General features: G+C 50.9%; 1 protein-coding gene across 1 annotated transcript; it reads right to left on the bottom strand.

Annotated features, from left to right (window-relative positions):
* Positions 1-1,301: 1,301 nt before the first annotated feature.
* On the bottom strand, positions 1,302-26,047 carry LOC143834459 (uncharacterized). Its single transcript, XM_077331283.1, has 9 exons — positions 25,861-26,047; positions 24,295-25,004; positions 23,760-23,886; positions 22,177-23,051; positions 19,792-19,896; positions 17,830-17,953; positions 16,796-16,900; positions 14,275-15,457; positions 1,302-4,271 (listed from the first exon to the last, which is right to left on the bottom strand). The coding sequence occupies exons 1-9, from the start codon at positions 25,871-25,873 to the stop codon at positions 3,713-3,715; spliced, it is 3,801 nt and encodes a 1,266-aa protein (XP_077187398.1). The 5' UTR covers positions 25,874-26,047; the 3' UTR covers positions 1,302-3,712.
* Between the last annotated feature and the right edge of the window lie 233 nt (positions 26,048-26,280).

The raw sequence follows: 26,280 nt of genomic DNA, 5'->3' as shown, positions 1-26,280 counted from the left end.
AACAATCTGCTCTCTCACCCTGCACATTTCTCCTTCACCGACCTTCCGCTGTTGTGTCAGTTCAGAGTTCACTTCTATTCTATTTGAACAGGTGACTTGTAGGTAGGTTGAAGGTTGAAATTCTTCCCCTCACAAAATGGTGTGCAGGCCTGTTTTTGACCCACCATTAATTCCTTCACATGGTTCTAGACCCTTCCATTCTCGAACAGCATCCACAGGAGATGTTCTTTGACTCCAGAGTTCTGAGGACTTTGGACAATGTGCAGGTGACATCGCCAGGGAAGGTTCGGGGGGAAGCCAAACAACCGTTGTAGTGAGAGAAAAACCATTGGAGGGCAAAATAAGTTTTCTAATGCAAAAACATCTTTCTGCTTCTTAAAAAAAAAAGAAAGAAATTCAAGAGGGTGTTGTGCAGAAAAATCAATAAATCACAGCCAGTCACCAACGGCTTCCGGGAATAGCCGTTTTCAAAACACCTTAGTCGGAGCTGATGTCCAAAATTAATATCCGCATCTAAAAAGCTTCCGTAAACAAGCACTTCACTCTGAGCCACGGGCAAAAAGAAGCTGGAAGAGACATTTTTGCATTAGGAAACGCACTTTGCCTCAGAGAGTTCTCTTACTACTACAAGTGTCCCTGAAAACTTTGGAAGAAAGGTGGGATACCTGCAGAACAGGTTGGTAGATAGAAACTAACCTCCCTTTAAAAACCATCTATGCTCACAGCTATCACTATGTTGACCAATAGTGACCTCCACAAAACACTTGAGCAAATTACCTTCTTTTCTCTTGCCTGTCAACTTCATAGAGCAGTGGTCTCCAACCCCTGGTCCGGGGACCGGTACCGGTACCGGTCCGTGGATCAGTCGGTACCGGTCCGCAGCTCCTTCTTGTCCTCCTCCCCAGCTGCTGCCCCGGGGGCTGCCCTGCCACTGCCGCTGGCTCACCTTTGGTGCTCTCCAGTGGCCATCATGGTTGGGGCTCCCCCTCAGCGTGGCACTGCGCAGCTGCTGCTGGCAACACCCCCCAGTGGGTGACAGGAAATCAGGGGTGCCAGCGGGAAAGCAAGCGGTGTCCTCCGGGCCTCAGTAAAATTGTCAAGCATTGACCGGTCCTCGGTGATAAAAAGGTTGGGGACCACTGTCATAGAGGGCCCCCAGGTTCTGGTATTACGGAAGACAAAATCTCTCCCTTTTCCACATCCTGTTGATTCTCTAAACATCAGTTATTATTCCCCCCTGTTTTGCCAAAGATTCTCTCTAGCCCGGTTCTTATTGGATCTGGATGCAACAAGACACTTGATTGAATAGGGAGACTGTCATACTTTATTTGACAAGCAAGAATTGCACAGGTGAGTACATATATTTACCACCGTTTGCAGGTGAACAAAGATATCCTGGACTTTCCCTCAGCCCCAGTTAGCAATTTATAATCATAACAGAACAAACATTCACCTCAGTTAGCAGGCGATAGATAGGAGGACAGAGGACGGACGGACAGATTCATTCCTTGGCATATCATCGCCTATATTAGAAGTCCCAATTCTCTCTTAGAGAAGTTCTCTCTCCCCTGTCTTTTCTGCAGCTGGAGGGCTTCTGCTATGAGCTGGTAGGGTCACCATCTTCTCCCCCAACTCTGACTCTTCTCTCCCTCTTCTCTGTACCCCACCCCCTGCTGTTATCACCCTGACCTACATAGCGCAACCTACCCCAATTTTGTCAGATCTTGGAAGTTAAACAGGGTTGGCCCTCATTAGTACTTAACTAGGAGAGTGTCAAGGAAGTCCTAGGTTGCTAAGCCGATGCAGGCCATTTTAAATAGACTATTATTAGAGCTTCATATTTTTAAGTGGAAACAAAGATAAGATCGAACCAACTACTGGGAAACTAACCAACTACTGAGAAAACAAAAATAGAAAAGAAATATGAAGAAGCAGCTTCCAGTTTTCTCCGTGGCAGATATATGTGAAATTACACACTCAGCACTTACTCTGAGTTACAAATATTTCTTTAAAAATCCTTTTTAATTTTCTTATAATTTCCCCCCCCCTTAGTTCTCAAATTCACAAATTCTCAGTTGATTTTTTTTTCCTGTTGCATGCAAAAAGGCTATGAAGGGTTTCCAGTCAGTCATAGATATATTGTTGTTGTTCTTTCTTTTGCATCTTGTAATACCCTAAAACAGGGGTAGTCAACCTGTGGTCCTCCAGATGTCCATGGACTACAATTCCCATGAGCCCCTGCCGGGCTCATGGGAATTGCAGTCCATGGATATCTGGAGGACCACAGGGTGACTACCCCTGCCCTAAATCATAGAATCATAGAATGATAGAGTTGGAAGGGACCTCATGGGTCATCTAGTCCAACCTCCTGCACTATGCAGGACACTCACAACCCCATCGCTCATACACTGTAACCTGCCACCCCCTTAAGCCTTCACAGAATCAGCCTCTCCGTCAGATGTCTATCCAGGCTCTGCTTAAAAATCTCCAACGATGGAGAACCCACCACCTAGTAGTTTATCTACATCCCTCTTCAACTGGGGTGCCCAAAACTGAACACAGTACTCCAAGTGAGGCCGAACCAGAGCAGAGCAAAGCGGTACCATCACCTCCCGTGATCTGGACATGATCATTTGATACGGCCCAAAATCCCATTTGCCTTTTTAGCCGCCGAGTCACACCACTTCAATTTTTTCCCTTGCCACACAAATGTGAGTATGTCCCTCTTCCAGTGTTTAAAAGGTACATCCGTTGTCACCAAAGTTTTGTCTGAAACAAAAATTACATTTCAAGTAAAACATTCATCTTAATCGCTGATATTCCCCCCGACCGAGAAATTTGCAGTGTATCCCACCTTAACAGGCCTTTTAAAAAACTTTATTCTGTATCTTCACATAATTATTTTGAAATAACATACAATTCATATTTATCACGGTAACTCCAATATTTTTCAAGCTTAAAACCAGTTTTGTCTGTAATTTCATATTTTTGTCAACATCTTTGTTTTCTGATTGTTAACCCAAACGTGTTTCGACCCTGAGGGGCCTTCCTCAGTGCTCAAATGGTTATGAGAAACGCACTCATGCATAATGAGTGGCAAAGAAAAATCTGGTTGGTGCTTCTCCAACTAGTCTTTCTAATATAAAAATCTGATTTGGAGCCCACTGTTTAAAACACACTTCCAGAGGGCACCTCTCTCTGCATTTGGCCAGCTCTCAGTCACCAGTGCGTTCCCATGCGTGCCACACATTTATTTTCGCAGCTCAACCTTTGAGTTGCTAACTTTTCTGGTTAGGTTGGGTTTTGGCTTCCATTTTTGCTTTTTGTATTGTGTGGAGGAGCCCCTGAAATCTTTTTCAGGCTTCGAGGAGCCCTGGAACTGGGCCGGAAGTGATGTCAGCTGGCCACGCCTCCCTGCCACACACAAGGAAGACTGGTAGGGGGAGAAAAGAGGCGAGTCGAAGCAGGAGTATGCGTCCAGGCTCCGCCCCCTTTCCCAGGAAAGAATGCCACCCCCGGGTCAGTGGAAGTGTCCAGTTCCCTGCTTTTATGGCTATGCTGGGAATAGCTTGTGGCCAAGTCCATTAAGGCAGGATATAGGGGGAAGGCCAGGGAGCCCCTGGGGAATCCCAGCTCTACATGCTTCCCATAAAAGCTGGTTAATATTACATTTAGGAAGGTCTGGTGTACATGAAATTTACCTGACAAACGGCTACTCTCTCGTATGGCTCCTCAGGTGAGCTCTAAGGTTTGAGCTCCGGGTAAAGCTGTTCCCACAGTCCGGACAGGTATACGGTCTCTCCCCTGTGTGTACCCTTTTATGCTCAACCAAAGCCGCCTTACTACTCAGCCTCTTCCCACAGTCTGCGCACACGTACAGCTTCTCCCCCGTGTGGATCACCTTGTGCAGAATAAGTTGGGTGGATCTGCTGTAGCTTTTCCCACAGTCTGAGCAAGCGTACGGCCGGTCTTCGGCGTGGTTCCTCATGTGCGTCTTGAGGTTTCCTTCCCAGCGGAAACTTTTCCCGCATTCTGAGCACTGGAATGGTTTTTCTCCAGTATGGATTCTTCTGTGGATAAAGAGATGGGAGCTCTGAGAGAAATTCTTCCCACAGTCTGAACACTGGTAGGGCTTCTCTCCCGTGTGCGTCCTCTCGTGTAAAAGCAGCTCGAATTTTCGGCCGAAGCTGTTCCCACAGCGTGGGCATGTGTGTGGCTTCTCCCCCGTGTGCGTCCTCTTGTGAGAGGTCAGGTTGGACTTCTGACTGAAGCTTCTACCGCATTCGGAACATTTGTACGGCCTCTCCCCGGTGTGAATTCTCTCGTGAGCCGTGAGGGTAGATCGACTCGTGAAGCTTTTGTTGCACTCCAAGCAGAGATACAGTTTTTCTCCCGTGTGAGTCCGCCGATGTTTGATAAGGGTCGTTTTCTGGTTAAAACTTCTCTCGCACTCAGAGCAAGTGTACGGCTTCTCGCCCGTGTGGGTCCGCTCGTGGATTGCGAGAATGCCACTGCAGCTGAAGGTCTTCCCACAGGATAAGCATTTGAACGGCTTCTCTTCCGCATGGGATCTCACGTGGCGAGCTAGAAGCGCTTTATACCCGAAGCATTTCCCGCAGACCGAGCACTGAAACGGCTTCTCTCCTGTATGCGTCGTCTTGTGGTTATTCAGGGCCGAGTTCCGACCGAAGGTTTTCCCACACTCTGAGCAGACAAATGACTTCTGACTTTTTGGGGACGCCTGAGCTTCACGAGAGATTTTGGCCGCCATTCTTCTTCCACAGGAGGCTATTTCAGTTAAACTTTGATTGCCCAAAGGACTCCTCCTCGCTGAATCAAACCGAGCACCACTTTCTCGTTCCGCTTGACTGACAAACGCTTCTCCTGCTTCAGGTCCCAGAAAAATAATTCCTTTGGCCCCGCTCTGTTCACCTGGCATTCTTCTTCCCACCTGGAAACTCTCCTCATCTTTACTTTCTTGCCACGTACCCCCTGGAATAAAAAGACAATTGTGACTTGAATGATTCTTGCCGTGGGGAGTGGAGTAAGCCTATCCCACTAGAAGTTGCTTAAAATATTTATATCCCAAGATATAAATATCCTTAAAATATCCTTAAAATATATATATCACAAGAGGGAGCCTCTTGTGGCGCAGAGTGGTAAGGCAGCCGTCTGAAAGCTCTGCCCATGAGGCTGGGAGTTCGATCCCAGCAGCCGGCTCAAGGTTGACTCAGCCTTCCATCCTTCCGAGGTCGGTAAAATGAGTACCCAGCTTGCTTGTTGGGGGGTAAACGGTCATGACTGGGGAAGGCACTGGCAAACCACCCCATACTGAGTCTGCCATGAAAACGCTACAGGGCATCACCCCAAGGGTCAGACATGACTCGGTGCTTGCACAGGGGATACCTTTAAAGGTAAAGGTTTCCCCTGTGCAAGCACCGAGTCATGTCTGACCCTTGGGGTGACGCCCTCTAGCGTTTTCATGGCAGACTCAATACGGGGTGGTTTGCCAGTGCCTTCCCCAGTCATGACCGTTTACCCCCCAGCAGCAAGCTGGGGATACCTTTACCTTTACCTTATTATACCCCACTGTGCTCTGAAGATGTAATCTCTTCAGGACATATAAATCACCTGCTATAGTTTTCCTATCAAATACTGATGGATTTGGAGATGTGTTTTTAATTTTTTTTAAATCACCAGATAACTAAGGAACTGCATTTGGTCATTAATATTTCCTTTGACACTTAAGATGCGGTTTAGCCTAACATTATGTACAAGTGCGAGAGGAAGGGTTTTTATAGCATCTGGTATAATTTCTTGGTATCTGAGATGTTTTGTCCATCTGCATAAGACTGAGAGGGAATATATGGTTCTGAGTTTGTGGCGATTTACAAGCACACCTGATGAATATTTTCGGAGCTCTCCGAAGTTTAAAAATTGGTTTGGAAACACATTAAGTGACAGGGCAGGACACGTGAAAGCACACCCCAAAAAATTGCTTTTCAATTATCTTTTCCTCTGAGCATTTGGAAATGCTCTCCACCTTTTAACTTGTCACAGTGAGAACAGAAAACACCTCAAACTTGAAAAGGCCAGAATCAAGACGCGAAAAGGAGGGTATTTTCAAGCCAACCGGCCACTCAGGGCCAAGAACCTGACCTTTCCACGTTGGCTGAAATAAGCGTTTGCTGGCAGGGGCTCATGGGAATTGTAGTCCATGAACATCTGGAAGACCACAGGTTGACTACCCCTGCCCTAGAGCACCCCCCTCCTAATCCCACCAGGCCTGCCCTGCTGTAGGGCAGAATATGAGGTGTGATGTCTAATTTATTTCCCAAATAGCTTAACTGTTAAGGCAGGCTTTCTCAACCAGGGTTTCGTGAAAGTCTGAGGCTTGATGGCCCTGGAAGGGTTTCCCAAATGGGCAGGAGTTAATTTTGTGTATATATAAATTTCTTAAACGTTTATCAGATGATATGGCCATATATGGTCATGATGCCCCATTCCTCCCTCCCAAAATTGCTAATGATGGGTCTGGAGGGGATGAGAATGGGAGGGGCCCCAGAGGGACGTGCACACAGCTATGTTTCCGAACTTATTCTGCATGATTGCGCCACTTCTGGGGTTTCTCAAAGCTTGAAGAATGTTTCAGGGATTTCTCAACAGTAAAAACATTGAGAAAGGCTCAGTTAAGTCAATAAGGGAACAGTCATCAAAATAGCAGGGTGGCATTGTCATGTCAGAGGAGGGAAATCCAGAGCAGGAGTAATCCATCCTAGAGAAAACAAAACCAGCTGAGGTCAGCAAAGGAGGGGAAGAGGAAGGAGAGAAATCACAAATGCTTCTCCCTGGACCAGCCATCTATCTGCTGTCATGTCTAGTTGAATACTCTTCCAGGGGTTGCCCTTATGAGGTGCACAATGGGAATAGGAAACCTTTTTCGTGGTTTCTAATCTGGCAAGCTCCATATGCAGCCAGCTGGGTGACCTTGGGCTAGTCACAGTCCTGATAGTGCTGTTCTCACAGACTAGTAATATCAGGGCTCTTGTAGCCCCATATACCTTACAGGTTATCTGCTCTGGGGAGAGGAACGGAAGGTGATTGTAAGTCACTTTGAGACTCCTTCTGGTAGAGAAAAGGAGGGTATGAAAACAAACTCTTCTTCTTCTTTCTCCCCTGTACCTGACACCAGGTGCTGACTTGTCCTTACCTGGCCAAGGAGTACCTGCATGTCTTCCTGATTTCTCAGAGCTCTGGAGGAACCACATTTCTCTTGCATGATCCTGCAAATTGGGGAATGGTCCAGGAACCCAAAGTCCTTCAAGAGAAACAGGGGAAAAAACCACGAAGGAAATTAGTCCTTCTCAGAATATTTATGGGTAGACCTACACTTTGGAGGACCAGGTATGGGGTGGGATTCAAACTGCCCACAAGATCTTTGCTTTCAGCTTCAGGTAAATGCAACACAAGCAACCAAATATCAGACATGGATGTAAATATTAACCATCAACCAGGAGTTGTGGGATGCTGGGTCTCCAACAGGACACACCTAAGGGAAATCTTTTCCTGGCCAACTTTTCAACATATTGACCCAGCTCTCTGCTGCGACTCAGTTATCCACTGGATCCCACAAACCCTACAGGCAGGACAATCCTATGGAGGTCAACTCAGAATCCTACTCAAGCCTACTCAGTGGGGTTTCCTGAAGGAAGGTGTCCAAAGAGGCATCCAAAGAGAGAAATTTCACCAAAGATGAGAAAGTGCCACAGGTCTCTATAATACACACAGCTGGCAAACTAATTCTTCTCACAACTTCCAACAAGTAAATCTCAGTCTTCAAAACCCAACAGAGTACATCTCCACACACCGGATGGATTCATTACTGGAGTTCCATCTTCCCCTCTTTTCTGTATTTGGGACACAAGGACTTACCCAGAGAGGCTGCCGTCTTGTAATTCCCCTGCATGACTTCCCAGTAGAGAGCTCTTTGGGCTGGAACCAGCAAAGCCCATTCCTCCCGCGTGAAGAACACGGCCACCTCCTCGAAGGACACGGCAGGCCCAGAGGGAGGATTTCCCCCATTCATCTTTCCTGACAGTCCCTGAGCATCCACACAAGAAAGCAGAACCTCACTGGTGAGCCCTTTGAAATATGGAATACATCAAACAGATGGCAAGAAAAATCAAAGGCGTCTTTTCAGACTTTGAAGAGTATCCCACCAATCATATAGAAGAAGAAGAAGAAGAAGAAGAGTTGGTTCTTATATGCCGCTTTTCCCTACCCGAAGGAGGCTCAAAGCGGCTTACAGTCGCCTTCCCATTCCTCTCCCCACAACAGACACCCTGTGGGGTGGGTGAGGCTGAGAGAGCCCTGATATCACTGCCCGCTCAGAGCAGTTTTATCAGTGCCGTGGCGAGCCCAAGGTCACCCAGCTGGATGCATGTGGGGGAGCGCAGAATCGAACCTGGCACGCCAGATTAGAAGTCGGCACTCCTAACCACTACACCAAACTGGCTCTCTGGGAATCTGGGAAAGCAAACACTCATTTGCAATGGTTTTTTTTTGGGGGGGATTATAGATATTATTTTATTATTATTTATTCAATTCCACAAACGGGCTAAGGGTGGCTCACCACAAGAGGATAAAATAATCATCAAAACAGCATAAAAATACTAACGTCAACAGTCAAATGACCAGCAACTAGCAAACTCTCCATCCGCCCACCCACCCTCCATTGGGCCAGCACAGTTGGCAACAGAGGCCTGCAGTGGAAAGAGACGAGGAAAACAAAGAAATTCACAGCAGGAGACCACAAAGCCCAGAGAGCACCCAAAAGGATTTCGGGAGAGGTGTTGCCCCCTGGCACTCCCTGGCGCCTTCCCTGCTGCTCAGCTGCCAGGCACCCTCCAGCTCAAGCATTCAGGGGCAGACTTTCAAGAGCAGCAAAATCCAGGATATTTGTGTGTGTGTGTGTGTGTGTTGTGTGTGTGTCTCAGGATAGCGTTTTTCCAAACGGAGCCGGGGCGACCCCTGGCCCTGAGCCTGGCAGAACGGCGGCCGGCCTCCCTGCAGCACCGCCTCCCGCTCGCAACAGACGCGGGGCCGGATCCGCAGGGGGAAGGAGCCCGAAACCAACCCGGCTTGCCAAACCCGTCTGGGCCGCCTCCCAAAGCCCTCGCGTTGCATTCGCCTTCTCAGCCATAGGCCTTTAGGGCCCCGAACCACAGCGCCGCTCCTGGCCCCGCTGCCGGCTTCTTACCTGGGCAGGTGAGTGTGTGTGCGTGTGCGGGGGGGGGGGGTGTTACCTGCCTCTCCTCACCTGGGCCCGGGCAACCCACCGAGGAGCGCGGAAAGGCCAACTCGCTTGCTCGGACGGCGGCGGCGGCGCTCCTTGCAAAGCGCGGAGGGGAAGGGCGCGGGGCGTCTCTGCAGAGCTGGGGGGGTCCGGGGGGCTTCTGCGGAGACCTGCGCCGGGACGGTCCGAGCCAGCCCACCTTGCCTGCCGCAATGGACCCTTGGCGTTGCGGCCTCCCGTTGCTTCCAGCGGGTCTTGCAGCGTCTCCGGCGGCCATTCCGGTCCCGCCTTGGAGCACATCCGGGGGCCCGGCTCGGGGCTCCTTCCCTCCCGCCGCCCTTCCTTGCCGGGTGGCGCTGGAAGGGACTGGAGGCACCAGAGAGCCCCCCACCATCACCCCCCCAATAAATCCTTCCCTCCCGGCCGGTCGGGCCTTTGCACCGTGCAGGGAGCTCCCGGGCGCAGGTGAGGCAAGGAGGGATTTTGGAGCTCCCGGGCGCAGGTGAGGCAAAGAGGGATTTTGGGGGGTGCTGTGCCCCGTTGGGCTCCGCCTCGCTCCGGAGCAAGAGCCGCCTTCCTGGGTTGGGGGGCTTCTGCGGCTGCCCCATCCCCAAGAGGCCCAGGCTCCAGGGATGCCAGCCTCCAGGTGGGATCTGGGGACCCCCGGAATGGGGGAGGGCGACCCCCATGGCATTGCGCCCCAGTGAGGTCCCCGTCCTCTACTGCAGGGGTAGTCAACCTGTGGTCCTCCAGATGTTCATGGACTACAATTCCCATGAGCCCCTGCCAGCAAACGCTGGCAGGGGCTCCTGGGAATTGTAGTCCACGAACATCTGGAGGACCACAGGTTGACTACCCCTGCTCTACTGACTCCAGGAGTTTCCTAGCCTGCAGCTGGTGACTGCCTTCCCCCCCACAACCCCCCCAAAAAATCTCTTGCTGGTGGCGATGCTCCCCTCCCCGAATATTTCAGCCTCTCCCCTCCATTCTTATTCTCTCCAGGTTATCCTGGGATCAATTGGGGTTACTCTTCCAAGTGCCATGGTCCTCTTTTTTTTTTTATTCCGCTGCTGCAGGCCAAGGGGGCGGCCCACTTGGGATTTTTAAACAAGGATGGGAAGGGAAGTAAGCTTGGGTCCATTTGCTGCCCTTCTGCCTTCGTAGCATGAACTGCTTTTCCCTGGTTGCAAAGCATCCTCCCTGTAAATATACATTGGTTTCCTCCAGAGGCCGGGGCCTGCGGGAGAAGATGGCTGCCGATTTCTCCACCTCTGACCTGGATCCTCCAGTGAGCGTGAAGATAGAGGTCAAGCAGGAGGAGTTCCCTGTGGAGGTCAAGCAGGAGTCCTGTCTGTTGGGTAAGAGGTTATCTGCCTTGGCTAGTAGGTGCTTAACAGCCCTTGTGATTATACGGTTATCTTTTTCTCTCCCCAGCTTTTTACCCTGATGCAGTAAAATAAAGCCCCCAGTTTGTCTGGAGAAAGGACTGAGAATAATACATTTAGAACAGCTACAAGTGGAATCCACAAGGATTTGCAGGAGGTATCTCCTAAGACAGGAGTAGTCAAACTGCGGCCCTCCAGATGTCCATGGACTACAATTCCTCTAGCGCAGGGGTAGTCAAACTGCGGCCCTCCAGATGTTTATGGACTACAATTCCCAGGAGCCCCTGCCAGCATTCGCTGGCAGGGGCTCCTGGAAATTGTAGTCCATGGACATCTGGAGGGCCGCAGTTTGACTACCCCTGCTCCAAGGAATTCCTGCTGGGAGCTGACAAATCCCACGGCAAGAGGCAGAAAGAGCTGCGGATGGAAAGGAACAGGGAAAAGGGGAGGATGGAGAAATTCTGTTCCGGAGAGAGGAAGAACGGAGGGGAGAGGCTGAAATATTCCGGGAGGGGAGCATTGGCAGGTATTTCCTGGCCACCAGCAGCAGATGTGTGGGGGGGGGACGCGGTCCGAGCTGCAGGCTAGGAAACTCCTGTGGGGTTAGGGATGGAGTCGGCAGAGGACAGAGACCCCAGTGGGGCTCGCTGCCATGGGGTCCCTTCTCCCAAGCAGCATCCACGGTCTCTCTGCTGTCTGGAGGCCAGCTGGGATCCCCGGGTCCCCCCTGGAGGCTGGCATCCCAGGAGCCTGAAGGGATCAAAAGTGTGATGGAACAGTCCTGCTCTGACCTGCAGGCCTGAACCATCCTGCCCTCCAATGTCTTCCCAACACTGGAAGAGCTTTCCTCTTGCTGGTCAACCACCAGCACCACCACCTTTCATAGGAATTGTCCACTAGGAGAACCAGGACTCCCAGGTTCCCTGTCAAGCTCCGAGGCCTTGCCGCCATGTCTCCTACCACCTAGTGTCTGGTTACCATGGGGATAGCTTACAGCCTTGTGTACCACTGGGGGAATATCAGCTTATCCACTTCCCTTTCCTTCCCTTTCCTTCTGGCACTTCTTTTAAAATTGAGTGCCTAAGACAGTGGGAGGGTCTATGTGACCCAGAGAATCACTACCGGGATCAGCAGTTATTTATTAAAAAGTATTTATTAAAAAGAACATGTTTACAAGCACACTTTTAGCACTGCACCAGTTTAGAATCACAGAGTTGGAAAGGGCCATAGAGGCCATCTAGTCCAGCCCCCTGCTCAACGCAGGATCAGCCCAGAGCATCCTAAAGCATCCAAGAAAAGTGTGTCTCCAACCTTTGCTTGAAGACTGCCAGTGAGGGGGAGCTCCCCACCTCCCTAGGCAGCCTATTCCACTGCTGAACTACTCTGGCTGTGAACATTTTTTTCCTGATATCTAGCCTATATCGTTGTACTTGTAGTTTAAACCCATTACTGCGTGTCCTCTCCTCTGCAGCCAACAGAAACAGTTTGAGCAAAAGAATCAAAATTAGAGGGTAAAATGCAATACCCTCTGTCCCTCCCTCTATATCTACCCTAGCAAATACTCACACACTGTAAATTTGCCAGTACCTCAACCCCCCCTCCCCCCTCCCATGGAATAGGCTGAAAGTAATAAAAATTCCCCATTGGCTTAAATGGCCGCAGAGTCTCTAATGGAATGGCCAAATGGCCAAATTGCAATTCGGATAAGGCCAGTTCAGGTGGTTTGAAGTCCAGGGATGGGGGAGACGGCTCAGACAGGGCCAATAAATACCTGAATCAGGATTGATTCAGGCACCCATCCCTACTTGATATTTCCAGGATAGCTTCAGGCGTGAAGCTGTATTGGTCTGAAGAAGCAGACTAAAATTTTAGTCCAGTGACGTTTAGTTCAGTTCTTCATAGTTTGAAGCCACTGTAGTGATGAAGGGTGGTCTGTAAATACGGTGAAATCTTGCCACACAACTGCCAAAACCCAATAGAAGAACAGTTGGTTTTTACACCCCACTTTTTACTGCCTGGAGGAGTCTCAAAAGCAGCCTTCCCTTCATCGCCCCACAACACCGTGAGGTAGATGAGGCTGAGAGCTCTGAGAGAACTATGACTGACCCAAAGTCACCCAACCAGCTTTGTGTGGTGATGGAGGAATTAGTGATGGCCACAGACTCAGATAACTTATAAAAAAGGGGGGATCAGACAGATCCATGGAGGATAGGTAAAGCCAGTGTGGTTCATGGTTACGAGGGGTGGCATCTAATCCAGCAAGCTGGGCTTGATTCCCTGCCCCTCCACCTGCAGCCAGCTGGGTGAACTTGGGCTAGTCACAGCCCTGGTATTGCCGCTCTCACAGAGCAGTAACATCAGGACTTTCTCAGCCGTATCTACCTCACAGGATGCCTGTTTTGGGGAAAGGAAGGGAAGGCAATTGTAAGCCGCTTTGAGGCTCCTTCTGGTAGAGACAAGTGGGGTATAAATACCAACTCTTCTTCTACTAGACATAGTGACTAAAGAGAACATCCATGTTCAAAGGTTGTCAGCCAGGAGACATCATCATTAGAAGACCTCAGCCTTTATGGCATGGGAGGCTATACCATGGCTCTCCAGATGTCCATGGACTACAACAGGGGTAGTCAAACTGTGGCCCTCTAGATGCCCATGGACTACAATTCCCAGAAGCCCCTGCCAGCATTCGCTGGCAGGGGCTTCTGGGAATTGTAGTCCATGGACATCTGGAGGGCCGCAGTTTGACTACCCCTGGACTACAACTACTATGAGCCCACGATAATTGTTTGGCCACCCTTGCTCTATGGCATGGTTGGCCCTCCAGAGTAACTAGCTGACCACTTTGTGAAACAGTAGATGGGACTATGGACCACTGCAGTAATCTCCAGCAAGGGTCTCCTCATCCTCTTCGGAAATCATGGCTGCTGCCTCATCCTCTTCATTTGCACCATAACATGGATCAAGATAAAAATATGTAGCTGGAACACTGTTCTAAGGGGAGTGATGCGCAATATTCTTCAATTTTTTCAGAATTCTCTTGCAATTCCACTCTTTATTTTAGATTTATTTTATTTTTGGACTTATATGCCGCTGCTCTCAAAGACTTGCAGCCGTTTACAATAACCCCCCCAAAAAAACAATGCAACCTCTAAAAAAAACCTCAAGGTGGCAGTACGCCTCTGGAATGGATTCTCATATCCCCACTGCACACTTGAACGCTGACACGGTTTCTGTCCAGCGTGCCCCCTTTGACCTAGATTTACACCCGTTTCTTCAGTGGCCAGACCCTTGTATGATTTCTCAGCTCCACAGGTCGGAGAAACTGGGGGCTCCTCGCCGTCTCGTCATGTCTGATCTGAGAGTTTATGGGACTGCTCTGTCTTGTGCACCTCTTTATGTGCCTTCAGCGCCCGGTTGGATATAAAGCACCCGTCACAGTCTGAGCACTTGTACGGTTTCTCTCCCGTGTGAGTCCTCCTGTGGATCCTGTAGCTGCCTTCCCAACGAAAGCGTTTCCCACAATCGGCGCATTCGAACGGCTTCTCGCCCGTGTGGATCCGTTTGTGCTGGGAAAGGTCGCTTTTCTGGGTGAACCTTTTCCCGCAGTCCTGGCACGGGTGGGGCTTCTCCTCCGCGTGGGTTTCCTTGTGCCTAGCGAGGTGGGACAACTTGCTGTAGGTTTTGTCGCAAAGCACACAGGCGTACGGGCGGTCGCCGGCGTGGTTCCTCATGTGCACCTTCAGGCTGCCTTCCGAGCGGAAGTGCTTGCCGCACTCCGAGCATCGGAAGGGTTTCTCTCCCGTGTGGATCCTCTCGTGCACGTACAGCTGGGAGCTCTGGCGGAAGCACTTCCCGCACTCCGGGCAACTGTAGGGCTTCTCCCCCGAATGCATCCTCTCGTGCAGAACCAGGTCGTTCTTTTCGCGGAAGCGCTTTCCGCACTCCAAACAGGGGTGCGGCCTCTCGCCGGTGTGGATTCTCTGGTGAGTCCGCAGATGCGATAGCTGGCTGAAGCTTTTCTCGCACTCGGGGCACTTGTACGGCCGCTCTCCCGTATGAATCCTCTCGTGGATGGTGAGGTTGGACCTGCAGCTGAAGCTCTTGTCACACTCTGAGCAGGGATAGAGCTTCTCTCCGGTATGTATCCGCTGGTGGCTGACGAGGTGGCTTCTCTTGGTAAAATCTCTCCCGCACTCCCGGCACGTGTAGGGCTTCTCCCCCGTGTGGATCCGGACGTGGTCGGAGAGGATGGTGCTGGTGCCAAAGGTTTTCCCGCACTTGAGGCATTTGTAGGGCTTTTCGTCAACGTGGGATATCTCGTGCCGCGCAAGGAGCGCCTTGTAGCCGAAGCCTTTCCCGCAAACTAAGCACTGGTACGGCTTCTCACCCGTGTGGGTGGTCAGATGGTCGGTGAGAGCCGAATTGGAGACAAAGCCCTTCCCACACTCCGCGCATAGAAAGGATTTCTTTTTTTTGCGGGCCGGCTTAATCTTGAGAAGAGTGGGTCTGTGCGTGGGGTTTCCCCCACCTTCAGCGTCCCCCGTTTCTTTTTCGCCGGAAGATGCTGGAGTCAAACATTCGTTTCTCGAAAGCGCTTGTGTGGTGGGTGGAGGGAGACTGGCGCGGCTTCCTAGCTTCGGCCGGCTTCTACGTCTCTCGCAAACTTTTGCTCCATGTGGCACAATTCCGTCTGCTGCAGTTCCCGATACCCCATTGGGTTCACTCTGTTTTGGCCCTCCCAGCAGACGAGGCTGCTCCTCACTCGGTTTTCCATCACCTGCCAGAATCGAAACAGAGTTGTGTGTTGAGTCAGTCTCATAACACGCTTTTGATTAGTGCAGGGGTAGTCAAACTGCGGCCCTCCAGATGTCCATGGACTACAATTCCCAGGAGCCCCTGCCAGCGAATGCTGGCAGGGGCTCCTGGGAATTGTAGTCCATGGACATCTGGAGGACCGCAGTTTGATTACCCCTGGATTAGTGCCATTTGGGGCATCTGGTTCTAGAAGCTGCCAGCTGCCAGCCAGCCAGTCCCAGAAGCCCTCAAGCGGAATGTGAAGACAACCATCCCCTCATATCTGCCTCGGGCATCCGGTGTCTGGCCTGGGTAACGAAGGCTAGCCGCGATTTTGTTCAGATCTAGGAAGCTAAGCAGAGTCGGGCCCAGTTAGGATTTGGATGGGAGACACACACACACACACACACGGACATCGAGGAGCCTCCAAAGGTCCTTTGCCCTGAAAACCTTATGGTTTTGGCTTTCTCATGGCAGGCTTTCTCACCCAAGGTTTCCTGAGACCCTGAAAGGTTTCTTGACGGCCCTGCAAGGTTTTCCGAATGGGTGGGAGTTAAATATGTTTTTATATACTTTTAAAATTTTAAATGTGTTAAACATGACCAATGACTGGTCTGGAGGGGGTAGGAAGGGGAGAGGCCCTGGGTGGGCATGTACACAGCTATGCTTCACAACCACATTCTGCATGATCACATCAACCAGTGGGGAGGACTTTCCCCTGTTAACGAAACACCTCTTGAGAAAGCCATGTCAGTCTCTGGCCTCCTGTCACATCGTCCTTACAATGGGCACAGAGAACAGGGCGAAGATGGTCATTTTAGAAGAAGAAGAAGAAGAAGAAGAGTTGGTTCTTATATGCCGCTTTTCCCTACCCGAAGGAGGCTCAAAGCGGCTTACAGTCGCCTTCCCTTACCTCTCCCCACAACAGACACCCTGTGGGGTGGGTGAGGCTGAGAGAGCCCTGATATCACTGCTCGGTCAGAACAGTTTTATCAGTGCCGTGGCGAGCCCAAGGTCACCCAGCTAGTTGCATGTGGGGGAGCACAGAATCGAACCCGGCATGCCAGATTAGAAGTCCGCACTCCTAACCACTACACCAAACTGGCTCTCATTTTAGATGGAAAGCAGAAAACATCTATGTATGTATAATAAAATAACAGAATAGTTCTAATTATATTCTTAGTCCTTAATCCAGCACTACAAATTGGTGTGTCTTTGATTTTCACTGGGAGGCCTGGGAGTTTAAAATAGAAGTGGGGGAGGCAGGTTATAACCATGAGAGCTCTTAACTGTCTACTAACCAAAGCGTGCAACATCTTACCTATGAAACCGACCTCTCTGTCACCCTCTTGCTTGACCTCCATCTTCAGGCTCTCTGGAGGATTCAGGTCTGACGTGGGGAAATCTCCTCCCCTGGCCCTGGCACCTGGAGGAAATGAATGCGTATTTACAGTCTGGATGTTTACATTGGGCTGCATGAGAGCAACCGGGCAGGAACGGCCTGCTCTCCGCCAGCACCACGGATCCTCGCGCTGTTTTCTGTAGTCCCTTTAAACTTTAAGGTCCCTTTAAACTTTAAAGGGCCCACAACAGAAACCTGACAGTTAAGAGGCGAGAGCTATTTTCAGATCTACCCAATGATTTCTGAAGATCTATAACTATACCATCTCAGGCTAGTTCATTTGTTTATCTTCTAATTTCAATAATGTTCACAAACAATAATAGAACATTTAAAACTGCAATTAAGCAGCTGCCCCGTCAATATATTCCAGCTCACCCTAGGTGTTCTCCTTTGGGCATTTTTTTTGGCGGGGGAGGGGCCCTGATCGAGGTCCGATAGATGTCAACAGTTCACTGGCCCCAACCAAAGCTTGGTGGAAAAGCTCTGCTTTACGGGCCCCACAGAATTGCTCAGGACAATGGAACCCCTTGGGGTTGGAACCTCTTAGCGTGGGAGAGGCACCATCCACACATCAGCCTTGCGGGGTAGATCGAGATAGAGCGTTCGTCTGTCTGGAGCAGCGGAAAAGAGCAAGATTGGTATGGTGGGACAAGAGGCAGAGCTGAACTGAGAAACCCCAGGGGGAAAAAAAACAATTTATATACAATCCTGAACAATGGATCTTCACGCCATCGGTCAGTTTAGGTTTAATTTCTGTGAAAGAACGCTTGCCTAATTTTATGGTTGGGGGTCGCCACAACATCAGGAACTGCATTAAAGGGTCGCGGCATTAGGAAGGTTGAGAACCGCTGCTCTATGGAGTCACCATAAGTTGCCACGTTACAGACACAAACGATCCACCAAATTCCAGTAATGAAACTGCCCTCACTCATCGGGAGCATTAAAAATCTCACCAAACAACCTGGCTTCATCTTCTTCCTGCTTGACCTGCACAGGGAACTCCATGTTCAGGCACTCTGAAGGATTCAGGTCAGATGTGGAGAAATCAGCAGCCACCTCCTCCCACAGCCCCAGGCCCTGAAAGAGATCAGTGCATATTGACAGTGAGGATTTTCTCCCAGGCTGGAAACCTGATTAATGCTGCAGATACAAGTGTGTCGGTTTCTATGCCTTGCCACAAGCTGCTGCCTATGCCGTAAGCAGAGGGGCAGCGAACGGAGGCAGATTTACTTCCCATTCTGATTAAAATTCAGTTCACTTCTTGCAGGAAAGCTGAAGGTCTAGGGCTGATCAAAGCATTTATGTTCAAATTTTGTTCTCATTCTTATGGTGATTATACAGATAGAATAGGTTTTCACATTCAGGCACACTGGATCATGATCACTATTGATGTGTTGGTGGGAGATCTAATATTATTCATTTGTTCAACTTCTATATCCCACCCTCTCGGCCCTGCCATTTGGGGGCGGTTTAATAGCCCTTTGTAACAATTTCTTTGCTAATCTTTTACGTAAAATTACTACGTAATCTTTTAAATGTCATTAAAAGGTTGATTTCTATCAAATGTCATACCCAATCTTTCTCCTCACTGGGAAACCAAAGCTGCATTGTTCTCTTGTCCCCTGTTTTATCCTCACAACAGCCCTGTCAGGTGGGTCCAGGTGAGAACATGTCAACCAGGAACATTCTTTGATTGATTGGGACACATGACAGGCTGCACAAAAAGCTCTCATTACAGGCTGCCTATCATGAAAATAACCTGGTTCAGAGTGTTCCAGTTCCCTTCACTTTTGATGCTTAGTTTTTAATTAGCAAATTCGATTGTGTTATGCCTTCATAACGTCATTTCTTTTTCCAGTAAGTTCTATACAGAAGTGAGCTTCCGCGGCAGAGTGGGGATTCGAACCTAGGCCTCCCAGATCCTAAACCAAGACAGCGTGACACAATCAAGGCTGTTCACAATTAAATTCCAAGCATCAAAAAAAAAAAAATGCTTGGCATTACATCCCTCTCAACCTCAGATCCTATGCCATTACAGCCCATTTAAAGACCCCCTTGACCCCAAATCCTATGGCATTGCACCTCATTTAAAGACCCTCTCAAACTCAAATCCTTTGGGATTACACCCCATTTAAAGACCCCCTCAACCCCAAATTCTATCACATTATACCCCATATAGACCCTCTCGACCCCAAATCCTATGCCATTACACCCCATTTAAAGACCCTCTCAACCCCAAATCCTATGGCACTGCACCCCATTTAAAGACCCTCTCGACCCCAAATCCTATGGCATTACACCTCATTTAAAGACCCTCTCAACCCCAAATCCCGTGGCATTACACCCCATTTAGCGACCCACTCCGTATCTTCAGCCTACGCCCCTCCAAATCTCCAGGTATTTCCCAACCGGGAGCTGGCAACCCCAGCGACCGCTGCAGGATGGCACCAGCAGATGGTGGCCGCAGGTTGCCCCGAACCAGTGAGGGATTCCTGTGGGCAGCCCTGCGCGGCACGGAACTCGTGTCTGCCCGCGCACACGTGCAAAGCGCCATCTAGTCGCAGGCAGCCGCCCCTTTCCGAGGGCGCCCAGCAGGGACCCCCTTACGAAGCCCCCTTGGAGCCTTCCCCCATCCTGCGCCTGTGGGGTTTTTTTAGGGGGGGGCGATCCTGGGGGAGCTGCCCAGCTAGGCTTGGAAACTCCTGGAGAATTGGGGATGCAGCCTAGGGGGGCGCAATGCCCAGCGCCCACCCTCCCCTGGAAACTGGATCTCTGCAGAGGAGCTGGCATTCCGGGGGATCCCCCGACGCCACCTGGAGGCTGGCATCCCCATCCGCTCAAAGCCGCGTGCCCTCTTGCAGGCAACCCGGGGGTTGGGGTGGGGGTCTCCTTTGCAGACCCCCCGTTTCACTCACCCGCTCCACGCAGCCTTCGCCTCCCGCCCGGTTCATTGCAAGGCGAGCCCGGGAAGGGCGAGGGGCGGGCCGGGGAGGCGAGCGGCTCCCACCCCCGGGGCCTCTCTGGGAAACACAACTCGGTGCATTAACCCGTAGTAGAGCTATAGTAAACTCATAGTAGAGGGGGGGGTGAGACCAGAGTCTGGGGTTCTTAACCTCCCGGTGGGGAATATGAGAAACTGTGAGAGGCAAAAAAAAAACAAAAAACAGTGCAAAATAGTTACTGCTCTGCTGTGAACTGAATGCAACTATTCCTGTGGCGGGGAAAGCTACACCGACTGAATTTCTGCCTGTCCCAATGCGCAGTAGAGAGACGGCACAGAAGACTTTGGATAAGAGCATAAGGTAAAGGTAGCACTGAGTCATGTCTGACCCTTGGGGTGACGCCCTCTAGTGTTTTCATGGCAGACTAAATACGGGGTGGTTTGCCAGTGCCTTCCCCAGTCATTACCGTTCACCCCCCAGCAAGCTGGGTACTCATTTTACCGACCTCGGAAGGATGGAAGGCTGAGTCAACCTTGAGCCGGCTGCTGGGATTGAACTCCCAACCTCATGGGCAAAGCTTTCAGACGGCTGCCTTAACACTCTGCGCCACAAGAGGCTCTATATAAGAGCATACAGCCGGTCATTTTCTGAGCTTCCTGACTGGGAAGGGGGGCTGCTGGGGCTAGGGCCCCCCTCCCCTTGAAGCTTTCCCTATTTTACCTCACAGTCCGAGGCCCACCTACTCCAGAGTCAACCCCATTGGGATCGCTGGGACTCAGTCCTGAGGAAACACATTTAGAATTCGTTGGTTCCCTGAACAGAGAAACATATGTCTCCTCACTTCATTTCTGCACTGCTTTTCTCCCTACCGAAGGGCCCCAAGCCAATGACGGCCATAATCCCGGCCTCCAGTTTATCTAGCAAGGAATCGGGCAGTTGGCATATGCTCAGAGGTGCACTTCATCTGCTGAGACCTGACTAGGGTCACCACAGAACCACCCCCCCACACACACACAAACACACATGCTAGAATAACAAACTGAGTTCCTCAGTCCTTTGGGTTCTATGCCTGTTCACAAAAACAAAAGATGTTAAGGTTAGTGATTAATGGCAGATGTTTTCCCAGCTGTGAAAACAAGTAATTAAAAGAGACCTCTTGCTAACCCTATGGCTGTGCTGAGTTCAGTCTCCTGCCCTAAGACCAGAGAGTTCAGTTCTAAATTATATTACAAACTACTATTCAGTACATCACATTGCAGTTCACAACATAAGCCCATTGTCCCAAGTGAAATAAATCCCCTCTTCATTTTAATTTATTTGGGACAATGGGATTGTAGTGGATTGTAATGTGATACAATGAATAGGAGCATATATATGTAATAAAATTTAGCATCTCCGGACAGGAGGCTGAACTCAGCATGGCCTGTCCCTTATGGGGATACTTCCATGCTTGGCCTAGCAATCACTTGTTTTCACAACGGGGAAGCATCTGCCATTAATCACTAACCTTAACATTTTTATTCCCCTTCTGCTTTTGTAAACCCAAAGGACTGTGGAACTCTGTTATTCCAGCAAGGCGTTTGATTGTGCTAAACATCTTAATTATGCTGCATATTTGCTGAATATCTTCATGATGCCAGTTACTAATTTACTGCTAATTTACTCTCTCCTTATAGCTATACTCTGAGGATTTCCATTTCATTGTCTGAGAACTGTGCACGCAGGAAGTCCATGGACTACAATTCCCATGAGTCCCTGCCAGCTTGCTACAGCCAGGGTCTCATGGTAACTCTAGTCCACAGACATCTGGAGAGCCACTGCGTGGCCTGGCATAGTGTTTCCTTGGCTCCCAGGTAAATTCTTGCCTGTTGACCCAAAGTCTGATCTCCTGTGGACATTGCTTTCCACAGTCACGGCGGACGATCCAGAGCTATCCCTCTGTCTTTATTTTTTAAAAGAAAGAAAAACTGACACTTATTTGTATTCCAACAAGCTGGATGCAGCTGTGAATCTTTGTTTTATTTACAGACTATGTGTCTCAACTGCGCCTGCGTCGTACTGCAGACCGAGGGTACTTGTCAGACGCCTAGCAGAACACCATATGCAGCTGGTGATTTGCGTTCAGCAGGGGGGGTCCCAAGTTGTTCCGGCCCATTCTAGGCCCTCCCGCAAAACAAGTCAGAATGGAAGGTGGTTTCTCCACAGCATGGCACTCTTCCTTGTTCAGAGAGAAACACTGGATTCCTGAATAAAATGTCTGGGCTGTGCTCCGAGCCTTTCTCTTCCTTGGTGAGCGCCGTCCTGCCCCGAACGAGGTTCCCCCTGCCCCTAGGATCCGTCCCCCTCCGTCCCAGCTTAATCACTCCCGCTTCTCTCGTGGGCATACCCAGTCAAGACCCGGAGGGGCGGAGGGGCCAGAGGTGGTTCTCCCCCCTTTGGAGCGATGACCCGGTTTCTCCCGGCCGCCGCCGCTTTTTTCACGCACAGCAAAGTGCAGTTCCCCAGCACGACGTAGCCCACCGCTGGCGTGTTCAGATGGCTCCCCTTCCCGCAGGTCTCCCTCTCGTGCTGGACCAGGGAGGCCCTGCGCCGGTAACTTTTCCCGCAGTCTTTGCAGATGTAGGGCCTCTCGCCCGTGTGGACCCTCTTGTGCTGGCTGAGGTTGGAGCTGGTGCTGAAGCTTTTCCCGCAGTCCGTGCACTTGTGGGGCCTCTCCCCCGTATGGATCTTCACGTGCCTGCGCAGCTGAGACTGGCACGGCCACCTTTTCCCGCAATACGAGCATTCGTAGGACTGAGTCTTTGGAGGTGGGCCGAGGTCCAGACCCGGACTGGAGCTTTTCCTACGCTCGGCCGTGCGCTCAGAGACCCTCACTCGGGAAGGGCTCCCCTTTAAGCTTCTGTCATCCTCCTCCCTGCCGTCAATGTCTCTCAGCAGCATCTTCTCCAGATTGGTCTCTGGGGGTCGTTTTGACCCCTGATGACTTCCTGGTGCCTCATCCCCTAAGGGGACACGGAAGAGGCTCCCCAAAGAGATTTCACTGCCCTCATCTGGTCGGGCTCTCTCTGACGGATGGTTCGGCCCGTCCTCCTCAATGTCTTGGCCAAAAGGAGAATCCTGCCTCGGTTGTTTCCCTTCTGTCCATTCTGTCAGCCTCACGCTGGCTTCCGCGTGCTCAGGGTCCTCGGGAGGAAGATTCCCTGCCTCGTTCTCCAGCATTTGTTCATCGCGTGCTGGAACGAAAACAGGAAATCATGAGCTGTCATCTTCCTCTTCCACCCATCTTTGAAAGATCTCTGGAAAAACAGATGGGATCTGTTTGCCCCACCTCATTTCCCCCTCATCTCAGTCCTGTAATTTACCTCAAGCCTTGTGGAGGTGACGGCCCCCAAGGTGGCATGTCAGTTTGTACTTTGGGATGAGGATAATTAACCTGAGTCTTGAATGTCTCCAGAATGGTGTGGTGGTTCAAGCACAGGAACCAGGAGCGGGTTCAAATCCCCGCTCGGCCAGGTAAGCTCTTGGAGTGACTCAGGGCCAGTCACGGTCCCTCTGCCTCAACTACCTCAAAAGATTGTCGGGAAGAAGGGATAAACTGGCTATTGGCTACTTTATTTCATTTGTGCCCCACCGTCCCCTCAGTAACAAGAACATAAAGATCTGCAGTAGTCACAAGAGAGTTAAAAAATTGGGGCAAGGCCAACAGTGCGAAATCAGGTAAAATTTGACTGAGTGATAAAATATAAATTTACCTGATTTTGAAACATCAGCCATGGCCGTTAATTTTTATTTCCATCTCCCCCCCCCCCCCCCAGCAGGGACCTAAATTCATTTCCACTGTTTACTCCCTCTAGGTCCCCACTGAGGAGACCAAGATGGCTCCTCTTACGTTAACATCAGAAAACCATGTGACCAGCCCTACCCTACCAACACATACTTACCCAACAATTTGGCATCCGCTTCACTCTCCTGCTCTGCCGCCCCAGACAGCTGCATCTCCTCCGTATCCGACGGATCCTGTTCTTCCTTGGGGGAGCAAACAATCACCTCCTCAAAAGGCCCCAGGCCCTGAAACCAATGGACAGAGGTGGGGAAAGGTCACACAAACACAAACGAATGACCTCTCTTGGATCATTGGCAACAAAAGGAATAAAGCAGGCCGATTTCCATCCCAGAGTGCTGGTCAGCCCATATCCTAGTTGATTTTTCCTCAGAGGTTACCCAGAGTATTTGAGCTCGTATGTTACATTTTCACCTCAGGGAAAATGCGACCACTGAGAATAACCAGAAAACTGGGAGATGGACAGTGGGGATAACAAAAAGGGCAAAGTCCCGTCTCCCAATTTTTTTTTTAACCATGTTTCATCGTGTTTTTATCATAGCGGTTTTACTAAATTTTATGTTTACTGCCCTGAGCCCGCAGTAAAGAAATCAAATTATATTGTCAATAAATAATCCCCATTTGGACACACTCACCTGCCCTCCTCCGGCCTCCTCTGGCCTCAGCAAAAACGCCTCTGCCATGGCCACTGCCTGGAGGCAGCTCTTGGGCCCTCCTGCCTGCACCCAGCTCCGCATTTCCTCCGGCAAGACACTCAGGAACTGCTCCAGAACTAGCAAGTCGAGGATCTCCTCCTTGGTGCGTCTCTCCGGCTCCAGCCACCGGCGACAGAGACCCCGGAGCTGCCAGCACGCATCACGGGGCCCATCGGCCTCCCAGTAGCAGAAGCACCTGAAGTACCGGCAGCTTGCCTCTGGGCTGACACCCTCCTCGTCCAGCCTCTCCTCTTTCACGGTCGTGGGGGGATCTGGGCTTCCCGGCGCCTTGTGTGGTACGCTGGGGAGGCCTGACGGAGTCTGAGACTCAAGCTGTCTTCTAGGCCACTGGCCAACACCCGCAGCTCCCAGGAAGGAATCCTGAAAAAGTTTGGTATCCTCAACAGTTTGCAGCTGGGACGTCTGGGGGCGCCGCCATCCCAAGGGAGGGGTCTCCACTGTCTTCAGGAACTGCCTCCACTGGGATTCCCACCGCAGCTGCAGGCCTTCCTCGGGTTCTTGCTTGATTTGCTGTGGAGCCATCCCATTCCGGAGCTCCCTGCAGGTTCCTTCTGGGGTGACGTAGGGGTCTCTTGCCTCTTTCGGGGTTTCCTCCTGAGCTGGCTTCTCCATCTTGACTTCCGCATGCCCTGTAAGTGACAGCGCAAAGACGATTTTTGCCCCTTCCCAGCGAAAGTCCTAGCTGCCAGTCCCCTTAACTAGATGGATCATCTAACATATTCATAGAATTATAAAACCATAGAGTTGGAAGACTAGCCCGAGGAGGATAGTCTGAGGAAGAGTGCTTGCACCTGAAAGCTCACGCCTTGAATAAATCTTTGTTGGTCTTAAAGGTGCCCCTGGACTCTGATTTTGTTTTGTTGTGCTGCTTCAGACCAACACGGCTACCCACTTGAATCTGCTTTAGATATTGTTTGCACGTTCCTTCCTCCCCACAACAGACACCCTGTGAGGTAGGTTTGGCTGAGAGAGCACTGACAGGACGGCTCTGTGAGAACAGTGCTATCAGGGCTGTGACTAGCCCAGGGTCACCCCTGCATGTGGAGGAGACTACCAAATCAGACCCGGCTCTCCAGATTACCGGCTGCAGCTCTTAACCGCCGCACCACACGGGCAAAGAGTCCAAGCCGGCAACGGCACGCTCTCATAGGTGACCTGGGCTTCCGTGCTTGGAGGAAGTTAACACAGGACACCCCCGCCTCGCAAAAACAAAACTAGAGGAAAGCTTGAAGGTTCCTCCCTTTTGCAACCCTGCTTGGGATGCCAGCCTCCAGGTGGGACCTGGGGATCCCCCGGAATTGCAGCTCCTCTACAGACTATCCAAGGTGGGGGTGGAGGGTGGCACTGGACCCCACTGAGCTCCCTGTCCTCCCCCAATCTCCAGGAGCATCCCAGCCTGGATCTCCCCACCCCCCTGGACCCTGCTCTCCCCCCCTGCAGGGCTTCCCCACTTTCCTCTGCCCCAGTTCTTTGCAGGAGACTCACCCTCTCTTTGCATGGCGCCCCCTGTGGCCACCAGCCGCTCCCCGCCTGGGGGGAATAAGACAAAACGATCAGAATCCCCAAAGTCCGGCTCTCACTAGGGTTGGGGAGAGAAGGGGAGGCGGAAGCAGGAAGGCGCCCGCTGCTTTTCTGGCAGCCACATGGAGCCGCTGGGGCGCTCTAGGACTGGGCAGCTCTGTGCCTTTAACCCTTTTAGCCACGCTTAGGGGCAAGAGGGGAGAAATGGGATTTTCTCAGGGAGAGGGCAGAATTGCAAATTGACAAGGGCTCTCTCAAAGGCTCGCTGGTGTCGTCTTTGCTGCAAGGTGTATTATCAAGATCAGGGGTGGGCAAACTGTGGCCCTCCAGATGTCTATGGACTACAATTCCCATGAACCCCTGCCAGCTTCAGGGGCTCATGGA

The sequence above is a fragment of the Paroedura picta genome, chromosome 3 (genome assembly GCF_049243985.1).
Source record: "Paroedura picta isolate Pp20150507F chromosome 3, Ppicta_v3.0, whole genome shotgun sequence".
In the NCBI taxonomy this organism is placed as follows: domain Eukaryota; kingdom Metazoa; phylum Chordata; class Lepidosauria; order Squamata; family Gekkonidae; genus Paroedura; species Paroedura picta.
This window is presented reverse-complemented; position numbering and strand designations above follow the sequence as displayed.

Bases quoted from the DNA above. Each gene is read 5' to 3' on its own strand.
- LOC143834459 (XM_077331283.1), bottom strand. The intron at 23,052-23,759 runs GTAAGTATGTGT...TTTTCGTTCCAG, and splicing joins AGCGGATGCCAAATTGTTGG to CACGCGATGAACAAATGCTG. The intron at 4,272-14,274 runs GTTCACCCAGAA...ATGCGGTAGAAG, and splicing joins TGCCAGGACTGCGGGAAAAG to CTTCAGTCAGAAGTCCAACC.